Source organism: Monodelphis domestica, chromosome 3 (assembly GCF_027887165.1).
Source record: "Monodelphis domestica isolate mMonDom1 chromosome 3, mMonDom1.pri, whole genome shotgun sequence".
NCBI classification, from domain to species: Eukaryota; Metazoa; Chordata; class Mammalia; order Didelphimorphia; family Didelphidae; genus Monodelphis; species Monodelphis domestica.
In genome coordinates this window covers 93,121,389-93,144,217 of record NC_077229.1, presented here as the reverse complement: position 1 = coordinate 93,144,217, position 22,829 = coordinate 93,121,389, and the positions used below count along the sequence as shown (strand labels likewise).

At 47.3% G+C, this 22,829-nt stretch overlaps 2 protein-coding genes across 8 annotated transcripts; both read left to right on the top strand.

Annotated features, from left to right (window-relative positions):
- Positions 1–714: 714 nt before the first annotated feature.
- On the top strand, positions 715–10,786 carry SLC25A23 (solute carrier family 25 member 23). 4 transcript variants are annotated; one of them, XM_056822561.1, is made up of 10 exons: positions 734–1,744; positions 4,051–4,177; positions 4,958–5,045; positions 5,453–5,564; positions 6,284–6,442; positions 6,631–6,783; positions 7,052–7,159; positions 7,846–8,013; positions 8,232–8,382; positions 9,321–10,786. In XM_056822561.1, exons 1-10 carry the CDS (start codon positions 1,571–1,573, stop codon positions 9,503–9,505), a joined length of 1,425 nt encoding a protein of 474 aa, XP_056678539.1. In that variant the 5' UTR covers positions 734–1,570; the 3' UTR covers positions 9,506–10,786. The 4 variants fall into 4 exon arrangements, with proteins under 4 accessions (XP_056678540.1, XP_056678541.1, XP_056678539.1 ...); XM_056822562.1 differs by lacking the exon at positions 7,052–7,159 and having other exon boundaries at positions 715–1,744; XM_056822563.1 differs by lacking the exon at positions 6,284–6,442 and having other exon boundaries at positions 721–1,744.
- A 154-nt stretch (positions 10,787–10,940) lies between these two features.
- Positions 10,941–16,235, top strand: SLC25A41 (solute carrier family 25 member 41). 4 transcript variants are annotated; one of them, XM_007489018.3, is made up of 7 exons: positions 10,941–12,900; positions 13,276–13,431; positions 13,634–13,786; positions 14,368–14,475; positions 14,836–15,003; positions 15,201–15,348; positions 15,751–16,235. In XM_007489018.3, exons 1-7 carry the CDS (start codon positions 12,823–12,825, stop codon positions 15,927–15,929), a joined length of 990 nt encoding a protein of 329 aa, XP_007489080.1. In that variant the 5' UTR covers positions 10,941–12,822; the 3' UTR covers positions 15,930–16,235. The 4 variants fall into 4 exon arrangements, with proteins under 4 accessions (XP_007489080.1, XP_007489081.1, XP_007489082.1 ...); XM_007489019.2 differs by having other exon boundaries at positions 13,259–13,431; XM_007489020.3 differs by lacking the exon at positions 13,276–13,431.
- The last annotated feature ends 6,594 nt before the right edge of the window (positions 16,236–22,829 follow it).

Genomic DNA, 22,829 nt, shown 5'->3' with positions numbered 1-22,829 from the left:
TAATGGTTTAGGCTCGTGCCGACAGGGGGTCAGCAAGAGGAGGCTGAGCCCAGCCTTGGAAGCCTGAGCCATTGGAGAGCCGGAGTAGGAGCGTGGCCGCGCTTTGATCTTGGGTGTCTCGGGCAGAGTTATGTCCTGGAAAGGAGCGGGCGGGCTTATTTTTAGGCGACAAGGAACCTTTTAACAGGATTTGGGGGAGGATTAGCCACTCGGTCAGGTGGGGGCCCCATGACCTGGATCGGTTGAGGAAGATTATACAACTCTAGACAGATCCTGGAGCTCTTTCCCCTGGTGGGAAACTGAGACACGCCAAGGGGAAGAGTATCTAGCACTTGTTTCTAGGGACCTGGTTGATCGCTAGTATCTTCTTTCGTCTTCACCTTTCTGAGTTTGGAAAGAACCCTGATGTTCGGTTTACCCTGTCATTAAATCTGCTTTCCGACTCCCAAACGGTGCTTTTTCTCATGCGCCAAATCTGGAAGTCCTGAAGCGCCCAACTCACTCTCTCTGTGTCTCCCCCCCCCCCCATCCCCCGCTCCCCCGCCCTCTGTAAAGAGAACCAAAGCCCAGCAATTCTTCCCCTGCCCAGTTCTTCAGCATCCTTGTCGCCATTCCCTTAAAAACATCCCACCCAGCTCCTCATCATCCTCTGCTCTCGGTGACTAGATTGCCTCTGATGTCTCTTCTTGTTTTGAATCTATGATCCTATGTTCCCCCAATGCTGGGGAATGGAGGAACCCAAGAATTCTAGCCTCTCCCTTCCTCAGCAGCCCTCACATTGCTCTTCCTCAGAAAGGGATCTTGCCTTCTTGTCTCCTTACTCTCTCCGCTACCACTGGACTGAGAGGAGGGGAAGACCCACGAGTCCAGGAATCCCAGCTTTTCATCATCCCCTACTCTCTTTCATACTGTATTGAGAGGGAGGACCCCTCAGGATCCCTAGCTTTCTGCAACCAGTTACCACCGGGTGGGAGAAGAGGAGGTGGAGTGGTGCAAGAATCTTGTTCCTCACCCCTCCACACCGCCGGCTCCCACGCTGCTGGAGAAGGCAGGGGAGCATTTCAGAACCCAAGAGTGTAGGTTCTCCAGCTCCTCACCATCCCCCGCTCTCTGCTCCTACGGAGCCAAGGGTAAGGGGAGTGGGGGCGGGGAGGCTGTACCAGATCTCCATCGGGCGGCGACGACAAGCAGCGAAAGCCTGCCTGCTTGTCTGCCTGCTTGCCTGCCAGCCAGCCTTGCTCCCAGCCTCCCTACTTCTCCCGGTCACTCTTCAAGTCCCGGGTCCACCTTCTGGGCTTTAGCTGCGGGATACGATTGCCACCGGGAAGCAGTCCTAGCCTGGGGCCGCGGGCGGACCCCTGCCCGGCCCGCAGGGGTGGGGGGTGGGAAGAGGGGTGGGGGGGAGGGGGACTCTCTTAGTGCCAGCTGAGCCCGGGGCCACCCCCTCCCGTTTCCCTCCTTCCATCCCCACCTCCCTTCCCACTAGGGCCAGGGGGCCGGGCCGAGCCCGGTAGGGGCATGAAGCAAGCGGCCACTAGGTCAGGCACGGGGCGGTAGCCACGGTGCCACCATGGCTAGGGCCAGCCCGGGCCGCAGCCCCCCTTCCGGGGACCCCGAGCGCCAGCAGCGATGGGGCCTCCTTTTCGATGAGCTGGACAGCAACAAGGACGGCCGTGTGGACATTCACGAGCTTCGCCTGGGACTGGCCAGGCTGGGTGCGAGGACCCCGGACAGCGACGGCCAGGTAGGGGCACTACTGTGGGTGGTGGGCAGGTGGACAAAAGGTCAGTGGAATTCCATCCCCAGCCAGAGGGATGCTATAAACCTACATAGACCCCTGTGGGACAGGTCCTCCAGCCCCTCCCCCAGTCACATATCTTCGAAGTGGTCCCTGGTCTGCTCCAGCAGTACCTATCAGAGTCTGGAATCACCTAGTGGTGTCCAGTCCCAGCCTAGCGTCTCCCTAGTGCTACCTTCTTGAACAGAACTTAGCACCAGGCCTGGCCCACCAGGACAAAGAGTCACCCTTTCTGCCTTCCCTTTGCTTGGCTTATCCCTGTTGATGTCTCCCAAAGCCGGGAAGGAGTACCCTAATCACCCTGGGCAAGACTCACTGCGGTGCCCAAAAGAGCATGCTCTCTTCCAAGCAGTACCTCCCCCCAGCCTGGCACTTCACAAGTCTTTCCTCCCATCAGAGTCTGGAATCATCCCAGAATATCTTTGAAAGCCCCTTGGGAAATAGGGTCCTCGCCATCATTGCCATCCCCAAGGCTCTGATGGAACCCAGTAGGTCAGGGGAGGAAAAACAGCGTGTATGAGTGCAAAGGGATGGTTGGCCCAGGGCAGAGACCCCATCACAGGAGCATTTCTGTAAGAGCTGGAGGAGTCCTTAGAGACATTCTGGTTCAGCCTCCTTGTTTTACAGAGAGCTGGATTGAGGGCCAGAGGAGGGTAAGGATTGCCATTATTTTTGAGGCTCAGGGGCTTCCTCAAGGTCACACTAGTAATCAGTTGCCACGTCTGAATTCAAATCTAGATCTCAACTCCAAATCCAGGGCTCTCTACACCATGCTGTACTGCCTTTCTAAACTGGGTCAAATGTGGGGGGTGGGGAAGCATTTGGTGCCATCTAGAGAGTGGTATCTCCTAGGGCACATAACTGTTCTCCAGGACCTCTAAGGAGGGACTCCAGGGTTTAGCCCTTCCTTTCCTCCTTTCTTCAGTACTCAACAGGCTACTACTATTGAGAGATAGCGGGACTGGTTCCACCTAACAAGAACATAGCTCCCTGGGGAAGCTGTGCCCACTTGGCTTTTTCTTTCTTGAGCCTTTTGGTCATGGGACTTAGTGAGCCTGATGCCTGGAATGTAAACACAGAGCTGGGTGGGGGTGGGGGTGGGGTGTTGGTCCATCCTGCCTAGCCTACATGCTGCCGGATTTGTGTGTGTGTGTGTGTGTGTGTATGTGTTAGAGGTGGGGGTCCAGTCTTGTCCACCAGCCTCCTTCCTGCTTAGAAAAGGCTGAGGCCAGGGCAGGATCTCTCAGGGAGTGCATCTCTCATGAGCTGGGCTTCCTCCCTGTGTATGCTCAGAAAGTATTAGAGACTAGCTCAAGGCCACAGGTTGTGCAAGGATTATTATCCCCATTTTGGAGGCCATGTGGTTTGCCAAGGCCACTCTGCTAATAATTGGCAGAGCCAAGATTCAAACTCGAGGCTTTTAACTCAAAATCTTTTCTGTTACAACATACTGTGCCTCATTTTTACCCCTCCTGAGTCAATTTCCTCACCAACAGAATGGCAATAATATTTGTACTACCTACCTCAAGAGTGGTTATGAAACAAGAACTTTGTAAACCTTGAACTACTAGGAAAATGGGAATGATTGTTATTTTAACTCAGGCTTGTTTCTAATCCAGCTATCCAGCTATCCAGAGAGGGCTAGGGGACTTGAATAGTTGGGTTTTGGCCCCTATGAAGTAGGTAAGAGGAGGCTAAAATAAGCTAATCTTAGTTCTCATTCTCCCCCCATCTCCCAAAACAGAGTGAGAAGGGTGGTCTGTGTACCAGCTGATGGCCTAGTTCCCAGTGGCATGCTTCTAGGAACCAGAGATAGTGAGGAAAACAGAGATTTAGAGTCAGAAAATCTTCAGTCAATTTCTGGGTCTGCCTATCTAGGTGACCTTGGGCAAGCCACTTCCTCAGAGTGGATTTGTTTTCTTATCTAAAAGGATTAGGTTTCAATTCTGGCCTTGGATGCTTCCTACCTGTATGACCCTGGGCAAGTCACTTAGCCCCCATTACCTAGCCCTCACTGCTCTTCTGCCTTGGAACCAATACACAGTATTGATGCTAAGATGGAAGGTAAGGGTTTTTATAAAAAGGGGAAAAAAGGATTGGTTTGAATGAGACGATCTCCAAGTTTCTTTTCATATCTAATTCCTAATGATTTAAGGACAAGGCAAGAGGAATCTTCCCTCTCTATGAGTCCCATGGTAACTGTCTCCTCCCTTGCAAGCCCCATCCTGACTATTTCCTCCCCCTACTCCTAGGATATCCTACAAGAGGGGGATATAGACCAAGATGGGGGCCTGACCCTTGAAGAATTCACCCGCTACCTACAGGAGCATGAGAGACGACTGCTGCTTATGTTCCACAGCCTGGACCGGAACCAGGATGGTGAGGCTTAAATGGAACTAGGCTAAGAATTCTAATACAGGGGACTCTCCTCTACCTCCATCCCTTATGCCCCAGCCCAAACTTCAGGGGAGCCCTTGGTTGGGCTCAGGCTGGAGACAATCCAGGGTGACAGCCCTGGGGGGAAGGATAATGGGGGGGTGGCTTCATCCTGGTGACTCACAGACTATTTTGAGAACAGCACTTGGGGCCCCTCCTTCCCTCCTTTCTTTCTTCTCTGCCTCCTTCCTCAGATGTTCCACCTACTTCTTTGCTTCCTAGGATGCCCCAGGTCTAAATTCCTAGAGCTCATTAAATCCTATATCCCAAATGGTCATGATCCATGGCTCCCTCTCAATCCCAGAATGTGAGAAACAATGTGGTGAAATAGAAAGAACCTGGCCTTTCCCATCATGAAACTAGGTTCAAATCTTTTCTCTTACTGACTCCCTAAGTGACCTTAGACAAGTCTCTTGTCTTCTCTTGATCTAATCTCCTTATCTATAAAAAGAGGAGATTGGCTTCCAATGCCCCTTTTTATCCCAAATGCTATGGTCCTCTCTTCTGATTCCATCTTATTTTGTTCAGTTGCTTCCTATTCAGTCCTAGCCCCTTATCTCCTGGATCCTCTCTCTACTTTGATCCCAAGCCCTTAGGAAAAGAATCCTTTCTATATTCCCTTGTGGGTCTCATCTCTTCCAATTCATCAGTCCTCCCTTTTCCCTCAATCAAAATCCAGTGGATTCATCCCATGGAATCCTCTTTCCCCTATTACCCCCCCAGGCCATATAGATGCCTCAGAAATTCAGGAAAGCTTCCAAGCCCTGGGTGTTTCCATCTCTTTGCAGCAGGCTGAAAAGATTCTGCACAGGTAAGTGCCCTAGGTGTCTAGAATCTGTATCTGCACTCCCAGCCCCACCATCCTAAAGCCAGGTATCTCCAGTTCCCCACCAAAAAACAAACCAAAAAAAACCCAACCCTGAATCTGTGTTATCTTTTCCATTTTACCATCCTAGATCAAGGTATCTTCCCCTATTCACACACACACACACACACACACACACACACACACACACACACACACACACAGCTTGAACCCATGTGTCTGCATCTCCCTCGAACCTGAACCCAGGTATCATCCCCTGACTGAACCCTGGTGTCTGCCCCTCAAGCACACACACACACAACCTGGATCCAGGTGTCTACCCTGCAGCCTGAACCCTGGCATCCATCCCCTCCCCCCAATCCCCAGCCCTCCCTCCCTCCCTCCCTTCCCAGCATGGACCGTGATGGGACAATGACCATTGACTGGCAAGAATGGCGAGACCACTTCCTGCTGCAGCCCCTGGAGAACATGGAGGATGTACTGAAGTTCTGGAAACACTCAACGGTGTGCTGACTTGGGGAACCAAGGGTCTAATCAACTTGGAGGAAAGGCTCAACATCATGCCCTGGGAGGGGAAAATTATGCTAGGAATAGGGGGAGGACCAGAAGCTGGGAAGTCAAATGCCTAGGTTCCCAAAGAAAGACACCCAGGGTCAAACAATATCTAGACCCCAGGGAAGGAGCCATTCTGGGTCTGATTTCCCCTTCCTTCCCCACCTGTCCCCAAGGCTCCTCAGGCCCCAATCCCATTACAGGCTTTGACATTCTTCCCTGTTTCCCTGGGACATGGAGGAAAAGGTTCAGAGGCATTGGGCTCTTAAGATGTGGAAGCTGCTGGGGAACATCCAAGTGTGTGAAATCCCCTCCTTAGTTCCCTGCAACCTAGGTCAAGGGCAAAGAAAATCCCTAGGCAGGATCCCCTAGTCCTTTTGGGTCAAGGGATGGTGATAGAGATTTGGCTGGGATTTGATGGTAAAAATCTAGTAGGGTCCCTTGATTAGGATCTGGTGGGCTGAGGTAGCACCCCTGAAGGGCTCAAATGGGAACCCCTAAGTAGGATCTGATGGTGAGATCTTAGCAAATCCTTGAGTTTCATATTCTGGGCAGGATTCATCGAGTGGTATCTGCTGGGTAAGAATTTTTTAAGTGCAAGGATCCCATGGAAGAGGAGTATCTCCTTACCAGAGCGACATACCTCAATTCTTCCTCCTACCCCTGGTCAGGTCCTGGACATAGGGGAATGTCTGACAGTGCCAGATGAGTTCTCAGAACAGGAGAAGCTATCAGGCATGTGGTGGAAACAGCTGGTGGCAGGAGCTGTGGCAGGGGCCGTGTCACGGACAGGCACAGCCCCCCTTGACCGGCTAAAGGTTTTCATGCAGGTGAAGGCCAACCCTTCCCCTGATAAAGTTCATCCTTAGCCAACGTCACTGAATGTCCTTTCTTCCCCTACCCTAATTCCCCAACCAATAGGCATGAAGACCTTAGATCCCAATCCTGGTTCCTGTCCAGAATCTTTTGAAAAGCTGGGTTGCAAGATTCTAAAGTTCTCCCTGCTTCCCCTTATCAGGTTCATGCCTCCAAGAACAACCAGTTGAATGTCCTAGGAGGGCTGCGGAACATGGTCCAAGAGGGTGGCATCCGCTCTTTGTGGCGTGGAAATGGCATCAATGTACTGAAGATCGCACCTGAATCTGCCATCAAATTCATGGCATATGAGCAGGTGGGTGTAGATGTGGGCAAGCGTGTGAATGCTGTGAGCAAGTCTGTATTTGGTCTGTGGAAATGTGATTGGCATGGAGAAGCATGTGATGGGCATGAGAAAATATGTGATTGGCATGAGGGAACAGGTATCTGTTCCCTTGCTGGCTGCCCCTTGGCAGGGCATTATCTCTCCAGGAGCTGGGCTGGGAAAGAAAAAGGGAGGGCCCCTCCAAAGGGATGGTTGACCCAGATGCCAGAATCCTGATCATCCCCTGTGAACACCTCAGATCAAGTGGGCGATTCGGGGGCAGCAGGAGACGCTGCGGGTGCAGGAGCGCTTTGTGGCAGGGTCCCTGGCCGGGGCCACAGCCCAAACCATCATCTATCCCATGGAGGTGAGAAAGGCAAAGGCCAAGGGAGAGATGTGGGCTTTTCGCTAGGGAAGGATGCCCAGGAAGCCATTAACAACAGAGCTCCCTGGGAAGTCAGAGCAGCATTGGTGGGGAGGTCTGGGCACCCTCTTCCCTTCTGGGATCTCTGACCGTAGTTGTGTTGGGGAGTGACAGTCGCTCCACTGTGGTGTGCAACATAGCAACAGGAAGAGCACTGGGGGCTACTGGTCCCAGGACAGCTGTTGTTAGTGCACCTGTGCTCTTCCAGGATACCTCTTATAGTTATTCTTGGGGAAGTTATTTTGGGGATAAGCCATTTGGGAATAGTCATTCTGGGGTTAACTGTTTGATAAATTCTCTGTGGCAGACAGAGCTGTCCCAGAGAGATCTGCTCTAGACAGCCATTGGAAAGGGGGAAAGGAAGGGCCCGAGTGGGTCTAATTGTTCTAGAGTGTAGCTCTTCTGGGGAATCCGTCTTGTTATACCTGTCCCAGGAGCAATGTTTTATACGCACACACACCTGTCCTGGGACGACCATTTATCTTAGGAGTAGCTCTCCTGTATGTCTATCCTGGGGATACTTGTCCTGGGAGTAGCGCACTCAGGGGTAAACTATCAGGCTCCCTCTGGACTTGTCCTGGAGAAAGGTTAGCTGCCCCTGGGATAGCTGCTCTGGGGCCTCATTGCAGGTGCTGAAGACACGGCTAACCCTCCGTCGAACTGGCCAGTACAAAGGATTACTGGATTGTGCACGGCAGATCCTAGAGCAGGAGGGGCCCAGAGCCTTCTACAAGGGCTACCTGCCCAATGTCTTGGGCATTATCCCCTATGCAGGAATCGACCTGGCTGTCTATGAGGTCAGTCACTCCCTCCCCTTATCCATGGGGCTAAACTCCCTGGATACTCTCCTGGACCTCCCCCTTAAGCCAAGGACCCCCTCAACATCCCCCTCAGGGCTCAATGCTGCCTCAATTTATCCTCCAGTAGCACAGGAAGACATAACTCCCAGGGAAGGCCCATGAATTGGGCTGTAAAGGCGCTTTGAGATCCCCAGCTCTGGGTCCTCCTCCTCCAGACCCTGAAGAACAGGTGGCTCCAGCAGGACAGCCACCACTCAGCTGACCCAGGGATCCTTGTCCTATTGGCCTGCGGCACCATTTCCAGTACCTGTGGCCAGATCGCCAGCTATCCCTTGGCTCTGGTCCGAACTCGAATGCAAGCTCAGGGTGAGTGAGGCTTGAAGGGAGGGAGGGAGATGGAAGAGGAAAGATCTGAACACAGGACTCACCTACCCTGGCATCAGGGTTGACTTCCTAAGTCCCAGGGCCAGAAAACCAAACTTATAAGAACCATCGGCTGATTTCTCAGTCGCTTTTTGCCAGCCTGGATCACAGAAAAGATAAGGTGGAAGGTTGGGACAAGAGGAAGTCAATGGGATCCTGGTTTTCCTTGGAGCTCCATTGCTATAGAATATCAATCTGGACCCGCCAGTCTCCTTTCCCTCATTGAATGCTCCTGGTGCCCAAAAGTCAACCAGAGGGCTTAAGTATTTTTAAATAAAAAATAAAACAATAGGATAGAATCTTTGGAGCTCCACGATGCAACCTAAGCAAGGCCAAAGAGAAAGAAGCATGGGTTGGGTTTCTATTTCTAGACTCTCAGTAGTTGATGTTTGGAGATTGTCTGTGGGCTTATTTTCAGTTGTTTGTGGGGTTTGGGGTTTGGGGATTATCCATGTGTTCTTAGTTTTTTGAGAACATTTATTATAGGTTTGCGTTTTTTAGATAACTGCCAGTACATATACTCAGAGGTGTGTCACCCTGAAATTTCCTTTTCTCAGGGCAATGTGTCCTTCCCATTTCTAGCCTTTCCCTGTAGGCACACCTAATGGAGATTTATTGAGGGCCAAATGGGACCCTGACAGCTCACTGGGTCCATCTGTGGCTTCTGAGTCATCTTGATTAGGATCCTCCTGGCCCCAGCTGCTGTTCTGGGTCTGTTAGGTCCTGACTTGAGTCTATCTTCCCTCCATATAAGGCTGCAGCATGTATGCTACCCACTCCATCCCCCAGCCCCAGAGCCTGGCCCCAAGGAGGGTCAGGGAGGGGATGAACCCAAACCCCTGAGCAGAACCTGACAGCTGCCCCTACACTGCCTCTCCCAGCTTCCATCGAGGGTGCCCCACAGCTCACCATGCTGGGCCTCTTCCGTCACATCCTTTCCCGAGAGGGGGTGTGGGGCCTGTACCGAGGCATCGCCCCCAACTTCATGAAAGTGATTCCGGCTGTGAGCATCTCCTATGTCGTCTATGAGAACATGAAACAGGCCCTGGGGGTTACCACCAGGTGAGGAGCTGGGGCTTCCCTCCTTCCCTTCCCTGCTGGATCCTGTCCCTTCTCTTCTGGATCCTGGTGATAAGACCACCCCTGTGCCAGTTTTCTTGGCTGCTCCTGGAGTCTGCAACCAACTGATCTACCCCAACCTGGTCACTGACACTGGATCACCGGAGGAACCTATCCCAGGATCTGCTCTGCATGGCATTGGCACTGGATTCCCTACCTCTGGTGGAGGTGGGGATGGTGGTAGCACTTCACCCCTACCCACTGCACTGATATGGAAATGATCTGGTCTCCTCCCTAACCCTCTACCCTATAACCCTGCACTGCAGTACCACTGGGTCCCCACTGGGAATGCAAATTCCCTGCATCCTTTCCCCATATCCCCTGGCTTCACCCAGGGGAGTGACACTGTCTTGCTCCAGTCCCTGACCCTTCCCTGTCACAAGGGGATAAACCTAACAAATCTGTGGAGGAATGCAGGGTGGGGAAAACACTGAAGTCAATCTCCTATAGAGGGAGGGGACTCCATGGCCCCAGGCAGAGAATGTCCAGAGATCCAAAGTTCAGGATGAGCCTTCCACTGGTTTCTCCCACATCTCCTTTTCTTTCCCCCTTTTCCCACCCCTCACCCTTAGGTATGAAATGAGTTTGAACAGTACTGAAAAGGGACCCAGGACAGGGCTAGGACCTCCTTCTGAGCCATTCTTAGGTCCATGCCTCTCCCTCCAATAGCCTCCAAACATATACATTCCAATAAGAAAGAAAGAAAGAAAGAAAGAAAGAAAGAAAGAAAGAAAGAAAGAAAGAAAGAAAGAAAGAAAGAAAGAAAGAAAGAAAGAAAGAAAGAAAGAAAGAAAGAAAGAAAGAAAGAAAGAAAGAAAGAAAGAAAGAAAGAAAGAAAGAAAGAAAGAAAGAAAGAGAGAAAGAGAGAATGAAGAAGGAAGGAAGGAAGGAATAAAGAAAACAAAGTCTTAAAATCATCCAAACCAGGTCTATTTTTCTATTGGGTCAAGGAACAGCCCTTCTCCCAACACACACACAAAACCCCCATCCTCCAGGGAACCTCTATATACTGTCCTTGATAGCTGGATTCTGAGACTGAGGGAGGGAAGGGTCTGAGAATCAACGTATTAAAGATCTCCCTCTGAAAGCAGAGAATCTAGTACCTGCTGGGAGGCAGTATCCAGAGGTCCCTCTTCCTCCACTCCTACGCCCCCACCCCCCAATCTATCTACCTGTGTGTGCACCATTTCAAAGGGAAACGAATACATTTTCTAAGTCCCCAGGGCCAGCCCGTGTGGTGTCTTTATTTAGGGGGGGAAGAGGGTTTAGAGGGAGCTTCAGCACTGACCTGGTGAAACCCCTCTGTGCAAAATGTACCATCCCTGGAGCAGAATTGTAAATAGGAATTACTGTGTCTGAGGCAAGGTCACACGGGAGGGGGAAAGACTGGTAAGAGCAGGGGATTGGCTCCTGCCTCAGGTGCAGTTGATGTGGGAAGAGTCTCCCAGAAAGCTTAGTAGATGTTATTGCATCACAGTCTACCATTCTTCAGGCCCAGAGGCTGGTGGTAGGTACTTGTGGGTGATAACAGCCTCCTCTCTCCTCCTACCCGAGAACTGGAAGCTTTGAGCCAATAAGGCAGTCTGTCACCTCTTTGCACAGGTCAGCAGATAGATGGAGGCTCAGGACCACTGGCTGGAGGACCATGGCAGGCAGAAAACACCCTCCAAACCAGATGTTGACATCCTAAACCCTTTACCTGGCCCGAATTGTTCTGCCCTGGAGCGTAGATAAAAGGAAGGGGAGCTGCCAGTGTGTGCCTTTGGGAAGGAGTCCAGGGTGGGGTGAGGGAGTTGGGGGAGGAGGGGACAGAAACATGGAAATGGCACAAAATGCTAGAAAAATACTGTATGAATTATGGTGGATAGGCCCCTTGCACTGCCCCATTTCCTCAGCATTGTGGAGCCCTAAATTAGGAGTCAGAGACTCAAAGAATGTCATAGCTAGCAAGGATCTCAATGACCTTGCTTCCTCAAGGATGGGGAAACTGAGGCCCAAAATTAGAGAAGGAATATTCTCAAGGAAGGTCATATAGCGAGTTAGGAACAAAGACAAAGCCCAGGTGCTTGAATTCCAATTTTTGCCTCTCTAAGAGATTAGACCTGTGTTTAAGTCCTAGTTTATGCCTCTTAATTGAGCAAGCTCAGATTAGCTTCTTTGGGTCTCAGTTTCCCCATCTTTGAGGAAATTTGATCGCTGAGACTTTTTCTAGCTATGACATTCTTTGAATCTCTGACTCCTAGATTAGAACTCCACAATAATGAGGAAATAGGACCCAGGCAGTACAAGGGGCCTACCTCCCACAATCTATAAAAAGACGGGGCTGGCTGAAGCCAGGGATTCTTAACCAGAGGTCCGTGGACCCTTAGAGTCCTTGGATTTCAGGGGATTCATTAATTTAAGAAATATTTTATAACCATTTCAATATAATTTGTTCCCTCTGTAATTTTATGCACATAATAATGTTTCTAAGAAGAGGTCCTTTGGCTTCTCCAGACTGAGCAAAGGTGGTGGTGGTGGTGGTGGTGGGGTTCCAGGATACACACAGAAAGGCAGCCTTTCCACATGATCCCTAAAAGGTTCTTCTAGAAGTTGTCAGTATCTTATTGTATAGGTGACACAGAACTTTGAGTCAGGAGACAGAGGTTCAAATTTAAATTTAAATTTGACCTTTATTATCTATGTGAATCTGGCAAGTCAGTTCACCTCTCTAAGTCTCAGTTTTTTCTCCTGTAAAATGGGAATAATAGTACCTGCAGTGCCTACCTCACAAAGTTATTATGAGGCAAAGTGAATCTGAAATGTGTACATTTTAAAGCACTAAACTTGACCTATCATTAACACGATAAGACCCATTTTAAAGGGAAAGGAATAATATTTCTAATCACCTGGGCTGGCCCAAAAAAGCATAGATAATTTTAATATTAATATCCTTTATTAAATATTATTAATAAAAACAACACAATGAAGTTGGACTGACTTTTTTCTAAGGGCCTTCCCAGCTCAGACATTCTATAGGTCTGCAACTTTGGGAAATTTCACTCCCCCAAGTTAGATGCCATTCCAGTCCCCACGGCAACAGAATTTGGTGACTTCACCAAAGCTTCTGTGATATCATGGGTCCTCCCCAGGGGAGCTAGGGTTCCAAGGCGGCCCCCTCCGTTCCTGTGCTCCGGAGTGGCCAAGCAGGAGATCGCTAGAGCCCCCGGAGGAAACCCATTGTCCTCAGCCTCTCCTATCCCCTCTCCAGCCCTCCCACCCAACATGGAAACCCATCCTAGGGATCCCAAATCGTATACCCAGAGACTTGAGGCCCACTCGTACCACCAGGAGAAACAGCAGGTAAACTCACAGGGCCAAGTTCAGACTAGGCATCTCCAAGGCCTCCAGTCCTGGTCGGGGAGGGGAGCCAAAGGCCACATTGCCCGTATCTTCCCCATAGACCTCTTCTAGGAACAGACAGTGTCCAGCTGCCTGGCTAGATCCCGCAGGGGCAGAAGGGGACTCATGGGGTGGCGCAGAGAGGGCTGAGGATGGCAAAGCCAGGGCAAGGGCAGCCCTCTGTCTCAATCCAAAATGTCTCCTTGAAGAGGCAGTCACTGAGGAGACGACCATTCGGGATCCTCTCAGCCCCAGTCGTTAAAGCTTGGGGGGCAGTTTTCTGTGGTCTGAGGTATTGAGCTGCTTTATGGGGACTCAGGGACTTGGTCTGGCCAGGTCCTGGACACCGGTGAACAGCTGATGGTCCCGGTAGAAGTGTTGCGGGAGACCAACCAAGCAGCCTGGTGGAAGTTTCTGGTCTCAGGGGCTGTGGCTGGTGCTGTGTCACGTACTGGGACAGCCCCACTGGACAGGGCGAAAGTCTTCATGCAGGTGGGGATAGGCCAGGGATACACATGGGGACTGGTCTGGGGCAAGGCTGGAGCCAGGGTTGAGGGCAGGATAGTGAGGGGATGGGAACGGTGATGAGGAATAGGGTGGGCTGGACACGGCTGCGAGAAGGACGTGCTGGGATGGGATGGCTGGCGATGGGGCTAAGCACGAGGATGGGGACATCTTCTCCCTGTGTCCCCAGGTCTATGCCTCCAAAACGAATATCATGAATTTGCTGGGGGGGATGCGGAGCATGATCCAAGAAGGAGGAATCCGCTCCCTGTGGCGGGGAAATGGCATCAATGTGCTCAAAATTGCACCCGAGTACGCCATCAAGTTCTCCGTCTTTGAGCAGGTGGGGGGAGAGGCTGAGGCTATTCCCACAACCCCCCTGGACTCTGACCTTGACCTATGCCTTCATACTTGCACAGACCCCTGACTATACCTTCACCTGTTCCTAGACTCCAGATCTGCACCTGACCCAGGTTCTGACCATCCCTCTCAGCCTTTGCTCTTATCTTTACCCTAACTCGCCCCCTGGTTCTGACCCGGGTCCACTCATTCACCCTTCATGTTTGTACTATCCTGACTCAGCCCTGACTCTGACTCTGAACCTAATCCTAGTCCATCCCTCTCTTTCCAACAACCCTCCAGGCGCCCATTCTTTTGATCACTCCCTGTCCAATTGTACCCACAAAGTGTCCATTTCCCCTGGAGTCCCCTCCTACCCCTTCCTCTATCCAGCCCTTTGGGATTAAAGCAGCAAGACGTTCCATAGGGATGGTACTGAGGGAAGGGAGGTGAAGAAAAAAACTGGGGAGTGGGATTAGGGAGGGGACTCTTGGGAAGGCGTTGGGAGGAGATTTAAGGGTAGGGATAGGAATATTGACTTTGCCCTTATACCCTGCTCCCCTGTCACCTACTCACCTTCCACAGTGTAAGACTTCTTTCTGCAACCAGAATACCTCACAGCCCTTTCATGAAAGAATCCTGGCTAGCTCCCTGGCGGTGGCTATCTCCCAGACTCTCATCAATCCCATGGAGGTGAGCCCCTAATCCATGGTTGCCTCTACCATGGGCAATTATTAGGCAAGATGGGGCTGGCTTGAGGATTCTATTTTCCCAGAAACTCTCAAGTCATGCCATTCTCCCACCCTACATGACAAGTTGGGGGCAAGAGGTCCAAACCCTCCTGTCCCACATGGATATTGTCCAGGCCCAGGCATCTCATAGAATCATAAGATCTAGAGCCAGAAGAAACTTTAGAGACCATCTAGTCCAACTTGAATATTTTATAGATGAGGAAGTTGAGGGCCAGAGAAATTAAGGGACTTGCCTGAAATCACAGGGCTAGTAAGTAGCAGAGCATGGATTCGAACCCAGATCCTCTGACTCCAACTCCAGGTGCTGAAGACCCGGCTGATGCTCCGGCGGACAGGCCAGTATAAAGGGCTACTGGATTGTGCGTTCCAGATCCTAGAACGTGAGGGGACCCGAGCCTTCTACCGGGGCTACTTGCCCAACATGATGGGCATTGTGCCTTATGCCTGCACCGACTTGACGGTCTATGAGGTCAGGGGCCCCAGGGCTGGGGCTGCCCTGGACCTCCCGATGATGGGATAGGGGATCACTGAGGGAGTGTGGTCTCAGTGAAGGGCCTGGGGGTTCATTGAGGGCAAGGGGAAGGGCTAAGGAAGGACAAGGGCACTCAAGGACACAGAAATCTTTTGGCCCAACACTGCCCCCTCCAATTTTTCCCCTCCTTATAGTCGCTCAGGTGGGTCTGGCTCTACTTAGGGTTTGACGCAGAAAATCCCAGCGGGATAGTCAGCCTGTTGTCTGCCACACTGTCCAGCACCTGTGGCCAGGTGGCCAGCTACCCTCTGACACTGGTACGGACAAGGATGCAGGCCCAAGGTAAGACACCCTCTAGTTTGGCCTCTACCTCCCCACCATGAAGATACCTGCTTTTATCAAAATTCCAGTGGGTACCAGGTGCCCAGATCATCTGGATTCCATGTTATAGAAAAGGACTTGAGATCCTTCCAGTGTCAGAAGGAAGCTGGGGACCCATGATAACAGAATTGTGGAAGGGATGGCTAGGAGCCTATTGGACCAAAGCAGGTCATAGAAAACGCTTAAGGGTGGGAGATTAGATTTCCTTTATTTCCTCCTTGCTGTGGCTTATCCAATTCTCTGGGCCCTGCAAATCTAATCCTATTTTCACTTGGTCCTTTGATTCAGGACAGAGAGGGACCCCTGGATTCACACAGCTTCTTGTTCTGATACTGATGCTCCCTTTTCCCCTACACTTCACAGACACTGTGGAGGGCTCCAATCCTACCATGCGAGGTGTCTTTGGAAAGATCCTAGCCCAGCAGGGCATGCCTGGCCTGTACCGGGGGGTGACACCCACTCTCCTCAAAGTGCTGCCAGCAGTGGGCATCAGCTACGTGGTGTATGAAGCCATGAAGAGTGCCCTGGGGGTGGCTAAGTAGCCTTTCCCCCTGTCTAGAGGGCCAGAAGGCCAGACACCCCGCCCCCCAATAGGGGCTGGAGAAGTACTTAAAAATCCAGGGCCTCCCACCCAGGGAGCCCAGCAGGATCCGGCCAAGGAAATGCTAGGCAAAAAGGCTGGCCCAGAGCCCCTTTCAATGCTCTTAGCCCCGGAGTGGGAAAGGCATGGAGGACTCTAGAGTGGGACTCATTTCCTAGGTCTTGCCAGGGAGGCCGAATGAGATTTTCCCAGGTCTAGCTTCAGGTCTGGAGAAAACAGTGAAAGTGGTGATAAAGGAGTAAAGCCATATATTGTGTGGTGTCTGTGTATGTGAATGAGATGGGGTGGGGGGGTGGGCTACCTGAATTGTAAGAGGGAAACTGATGATCCAAGACAGCTATGGGAAAATATTAGTGCCTAGGCCTCTGGGCTGTGGAAGGGTAGATAGAAGCCTAAGAGGCCTAGAGTTGTTGGAAAAAAAAACTGATAGCTTAGGATAGTTAGGCTACAAAAGGAATGCTGGGATCCAGGTTACCTAAAGTGTGCAAAGGAAAATGGAACCCAGAACCCTTGGATTGTGGGAGGGGAACTAGAGGCCCAAGTCACAGCATCTCATTTCCATTTTCAGTGGGGTTTCTAAGATGGTACACATCAAGATAATTCTGTATCTATAGTTTACCTGGATTTTAGCAAAGTATTAGGCGAGGCCTCCCATTCTATTTTTGTTGAAAAGATGGAGAAACATATACATAAAGATATGTGAATTTTGAAATAACTAAATGGCAGGAACCCAAAAGGATTTAGTAATGTTTCCATGCTAATTTGGAAGATCATCTCCAATTGAGTGCTCCAGGGATCAATAATGCTTAACTTTTAATCAATGACTTAGGCAAAGAGATAATACAAAGGTTCTTGGGAATAGCTAACACACCAGATGATAGATCTGGGATTCCAAAGCTTCCCAACAGCCTAAAACTTTGGGCCTAATCTAATAAGATGAACTTTAATAGGTAAAGACAAAAATCCGAAGTCTTATATTTGGGAATGTTGGAGGTATACTCTTGGGCACTGACCTAGATCCTCTGTACCACTTATTGAGAGGCCTTTATTATGTCACCAATGCCACAGAATCGTAGAATTAGAGTTGGAAGGGACCCCAGTGTCAGTCTAGTCCAATCTATACCCAAAAGAAAACCTCCCTAGAACATATCTAATCATCCAGCCCCTTCCTGATGACCTCCAAGGAGGAGGAACTCACCACCTTCTGAGGCAGCCCATTCCAACCTTTGAATAGCTCTTATTGTTAAGAAGTTTTTCCTGACAATCTGTCTAAATCTAGCTACTTTGCTACCCATGCACATCGCTCCTAATTTAGCCCTCTAGGGCCAAACAGAACAAATATAATCCCTCTTCTAGACATGACAGCCCTTTATTCTAAAGTTACCATGTGCCCCTCCCACTCCCATCCTGAGTTTTCTCTTTTCCAGGCTAAGCATCCTTGGTTTCTTCAATTGAAATTCACATTTCAAGGACCTTGGCCATTTGGGTTGCACTTCTCTAGATACACTCCAGCTAATCAATCAATGTCCTTTTTAAAAGTGGTTACATAGACAGATGACTTCCGACAAAAGCAGAATATGATGGAACCATCTCCTCCCTTTTCCTGGAAGATATGCCTCTCAAGTCATCCCAAAGATTAAATCATCTTTTTTTTTGGCTGAGATGTCACAGATACTGAGCTTTCAGGCCACTGAGACCTTTGGTTCTTTTTTAGAACATTTGCTGTCTAATCATGAATCCCCCATATTATACTTGTAAAATTTCCTGGGGAGAGGTGGGGGAAGCAAGTGCAAGACTTGGCATTTATCCCTATTAAGTTCATCTTAAAAACAGATTCAGTCCACTGTTTGTTTGGATCCTGATTGTTAACCATGTCTCCCTCCTAGTTTTGTGTCATTTGGAAATTCCTTTAGCCAAGTCATTGATATAAAAGGTTAACCAGAAATAGCCAAGCACAGAGCCCTGGAATTCTCCATGGAAGATCTTTGCCACATTGATATTGGACAGTTAATCACTTTGTGAATCTGGTCATCCAACCAGTTCTAATCTGATTGTATAATCATCTATCTAATCCACTTCTCTCCATTTCCCCCTCAACAATAATATGAAAAAATTTTAAATCTAGGTTAAAATGAAGTGAGGTTTGTCTGGCATAATCTTTGCTTGATGAAGCCAGGCAGTTTCTTTGTAATCAGTTTTACTTTCTAGATGTTCATCAATCATCTTTTTAATGATCCATTCTAGAACTTTCCCAGAATTCTTCATAATCAGTTTCACTTTCTAGATGTTCATCAATCATCTTTTTAATGATTCATTCTAGAACTTTTCCAGAATTCTTGGTATCAGTTTCACTTTCTAGATGTTCATCAACCATCTCTTTAATGATCCATTCTAGAACTTTCCCAGAATTCTTCATAATCAGTTTCACTTTCTAGATGTTCATCAATCATCTTTTTAATGATTCATTCTAGAACTTTCCCAGAATTCTTGGTATCAGTTTCACTTTCTAGATGTTCATCAACCATCTCTTTAATGATCCATTCTAGAACTTTCCCAGAATTCTTTGCAATCAGTTTCACTTTCTAGATGTTTATCAATCATCTTTTTAATGATTCATTCTAGAACTTTCCCAGAATTCTTCATAATCAGTTTCACTTTCTAGATGTTCATCAGCCATCTCTTTAATGATCCATTCTAGAACTTTCCCAGAATTCTTGGTAATCAGTTTCACTTTCTAGATGTTCATCAACCATCTCTTTAATGATTCATTCTAAAACTTTCCCAGAATTCTTGGTAATCAGTTTCACTTTCTAGATGTTCATCAACCATCTCTTTAATGATCCATTCTAGAACTTTCCCAGAATTCTTTGCAATCAGTTTCACTTTCTAGATGTTCATCAATCATCTTTTTAATGATTCATTCTAGAACTTTCCCAGAATTCTTCATAATCAGTTTCACTTTCTAGATGTTCATCAACCATCTCTTTAATGATCCATTCTAGAATTTTCCCAAAATTTCCCAGAAAAGCTCACTGATTTGTAGTTTTTCAAACTGTTTCTCTCTCTCTCAGATCAGAAAATCTATTTTTCTCTATTCTTGTGGTAACCTCTCTTGTTTTCCATCATCTTTTAAATATAACAATACAACTGAGAGCCTCTTAGCAATCAAAAATTCCAGTTCTTTCAGGACTCAGGAAGGCAGTTCATCTGGGCTAGATGATTTGAATTAATTGAGTTCGTTGTACTACTCCCTGGAATCAAAACTTGTCTTGTTGCCTCTTTTTCTTGGGTTTCAACTCCCTATTAGTCATTTTTTGTTCTATTATTTAGCACATGGGTAATTCTGTGTACAAAATTAAGTTAAGCAGCTCTGCCTTGTCTCTTTGGTAAATTGTTATCATCCCATCTACCCCCAAACAGAGGTCCTTTCTCTCTTTTATCTTTTCTTCCAATAGACCTGGGAAACAAACATATAAAACTTTAGTAAGTAGCTTAATAGATAGAGACCTGAGCTGTGAGTCAGGAAGATCTGCATCCAAATCCAGCCTAAGATCCTTAACTAACTGGGCAAGTCACTTAAACACTCTGTGTCTGCCTCTGTTTCCTCAACTCTAAAATGATAACAGCACCTACCTCACAGGGTTGTTGTGAGGATCAAATGAAATAAAATTTCCTAAAAAATGCTTAGCACAGTGCCTGGTAGGCACCATGTAAATGCTTATTCCTTTCCTTTTTTTTTTAATAGTCCTGGTTTCCTTCACCAGCTCCAAGTGAGCTTCAGTACTCCTGACACTATTTTTTTTCAGGCCTGTTTTATGCTTTTCTAGTCATCTGTATCTGGCTTTGTTTCTCTCTCCTATACACATCTTTTAAAAACATAACTCGGAATAGAATATGATTTTTGTAACCAAAGAATAATGTTTGAAATTGACCAAATAAAAAAAAATTAAATAAAAAAAACAAAGCAAAAAAACATAACTTGGTTGGGGAGTTCCCCTAGTCTCTTCAAAAACATCTTTATATATATATATATATATATATATATATATATATATGTATATATGTATATATATATATATATATATGTATATATATATATAACACATAGTATGAATTCCCTCATTTCAACCCATTTTGAGAGTGATGAATTGAGCCAGAGGTTGTCTTGCAATTGGGATATGCCCTTGGATTTAAACAAGAGAGCAGAGACTTCTGGAAACAGATGGAGAGAAGCAGAGCTAAGAGATGCAGAGAGGAGGGGGCTACTCGAAGACATTGGCTTGGCTCCCTAGAAGGGATTCTCTTCCAAGGGAACCATGTGGTCCCAAGAGAAGGAACTCAGTGATCCTAGAGATAGCAGCCATTAGAGACAACAGGAGAACAGTGAGGAGCTTCTGGGTCAAGTTAGGAGCCAACAGAACCAAGGCAACAGCAGTGAACCAGGGATCTTATGAGTGATAGAGCAGTTCCTGAAAAAGCAGAGAAATTCTAAGGACAAACCACCTGTGAAAAAAAAAAGAAAAGATGGTCCAGAATCAAGCAGGAGCCAGCACCATAGGCTAATAAGAACCAGAGCAACAATCTGGAAGAGGAAATCCAGACCTTGCCCTCCACAGGTACTGGAAGCTATGTAGACTATGCATATTCAGGGAAAGGAATCCACTCTCTAATGACCCCATGTTTTCTCTTTCAGACACAGAATAGAATTGAACATCCTAAAGTCTCCTGGGGGGAAGGGGAGGACAAAAGAGGGAAGTAGAATTGCCTTATTTTGGATCTAGATACAAATCCTTCATGTTTAATCTAAATATATATATATATATGTGTGTGTGTGTGTGTATATATAAAAATATATACACATATATATTGTTGGCTTGAGTGCTTACATGGGAGCTTAGAAGACTTTTTTTAATCTTTTATATAGAGACCAAAAATTATATAAAATTCTTCTGTTTGCAAAGGAAATTGGGTAGGGGCATTAGGTGGCTCATTAGATAGAAAGCCAAGCCTGAAGATGGGAGATCCTGAGTTCAAATCTGGCCTCAGATACTTCCTAGCTTTGTGACTTTGGGCAAATCACTTAATTCCCATTGCCCAGCCCTTACCACTTTTTTGCCTTAAAACTGATATTCAGTAATGATTCCAAGACAGAAGGTAGGATTTTTAAAATATATATTACATATTTAAAAGGCTTAAAAATTAAACCTAATCTATGTAAAACCAATGATAAGGTTCTAAATTAGAATTTAGAAGTTCAAAAAATTCACTTCATAAGTATTGGGTAGAGGAGGCATGGTTAGAGAGCATCAGATCATTTGAAAAGGATCTGAGGATTTTAGCAGATTACAAATTAAGAGATTAGGCAATGTGATGTCAGCAAGAAAAGTTGGAATAAAATTGTATTGATTGACATGATGTCCCACCATAAATAAGATAAGAGGAAACTTGGATGTCCTTGATGAATTCACACCAGGAGTGTGGTGCAGTAGAGTGCTACATTTGGATCCAAGAAGACCTGGGTTCAAATCCTGCCTCTGGCACAAGTTATGTGACCAAGGGCAATTCACTTTTAACTTCTTTGAGCTCTCTGAGTTTCTTTTTGTGTGTTTTAACCCTTACCTTCTGTCTTAGAATTAATAGTAATGATCAATTCTAAGGCAGAAAAGAGATAACCAGGCAATTGAGGTTAAGTGACTTACCTAAGGTCACTTAGCTAGGAAGTATCTGTGGCCAAATTGAATCCAGGTACTCCCAACTCCAGGCTTGGTGCTCTATCTACTATGCTATTTAGCTATCTCTCTGAGTTTCCTCATCTGTAAAATGTGGAGAGTAATACCTAAAGTACCTCCTTCCAGGTGAGGTGTGTTGAGATTGAAATCATAATGTGATTCTGCAAGTTCAAGTGCTCCATAAATGTTTAGTATGTGATGGTTATAATCACATCCTCCTTTAATCATATGTTAAAGGAACTGGCAGAGTCAATTGCTGAGCCAATCCATGAAAGGTGAAAGATATCCCTGACTTGTTTTTGTTTTTTTAAAAGAGGATTAGAATCTAAATCATAGATCTGTGAGCTTGACTTTGCTTCCTAGCAAAATTCTAAGATATATGATAATATCTGTAATGTCTCCCTGCAAGGTTTGTAAAGTTACTTTGTAGATATTATTTAATTTCATCACATGATTAAAGAGATTTTAAGTAATTATTCAGAAAAGGAAGGGATTGTTACAGGGAATAGCTATCATATTGGATGACTGTTTAAGGATCCACAAAAATATTGGCAGTCAAGGGCAGCTCAAATATTGCATTGGGCTGAATCTAACAAGATGAAACTTAATAGAAAAAAATATAAAGGCTCACACTTAGTTTCAAAAAGTCAACTCCAGAAGTATAAGTTGGAGGTGGTTTGCTTAGACAAGTTTGTCCTGGAAAAAATCTGGGGAATTTAGGGGAATGAAAGCTCAATATAAATCATACATGAGATGATGGCCAACAAAGCTAATGTAATCTGGGGCTGCATTAAGAGAAGCCTATAGATTCCAGGAATAAGGAAGGAATAGTCTTTCTGAACTCTGCCTGCGAATATTCTGTTTAGGAAGGACAACAGCTGGATAAGCCAGAGAGAACGTCCAGAGAAGGTAACCAGATTAATAAAAGACCTCAAGTCCATACCATATAAGGTTCAACTAAAGGAACTGGAGATGTTTAGCCTGAAAAAGAGAAGTCTTGGCAGTACATAATAGCTGTCTTCAAACATTTGAAGGGTTACCATGCGGAAAAGAAATTTAACTTGTTTTATTTGGCTCCAACAGACAGAACTAGGAGAAATGGATAAAAGTTT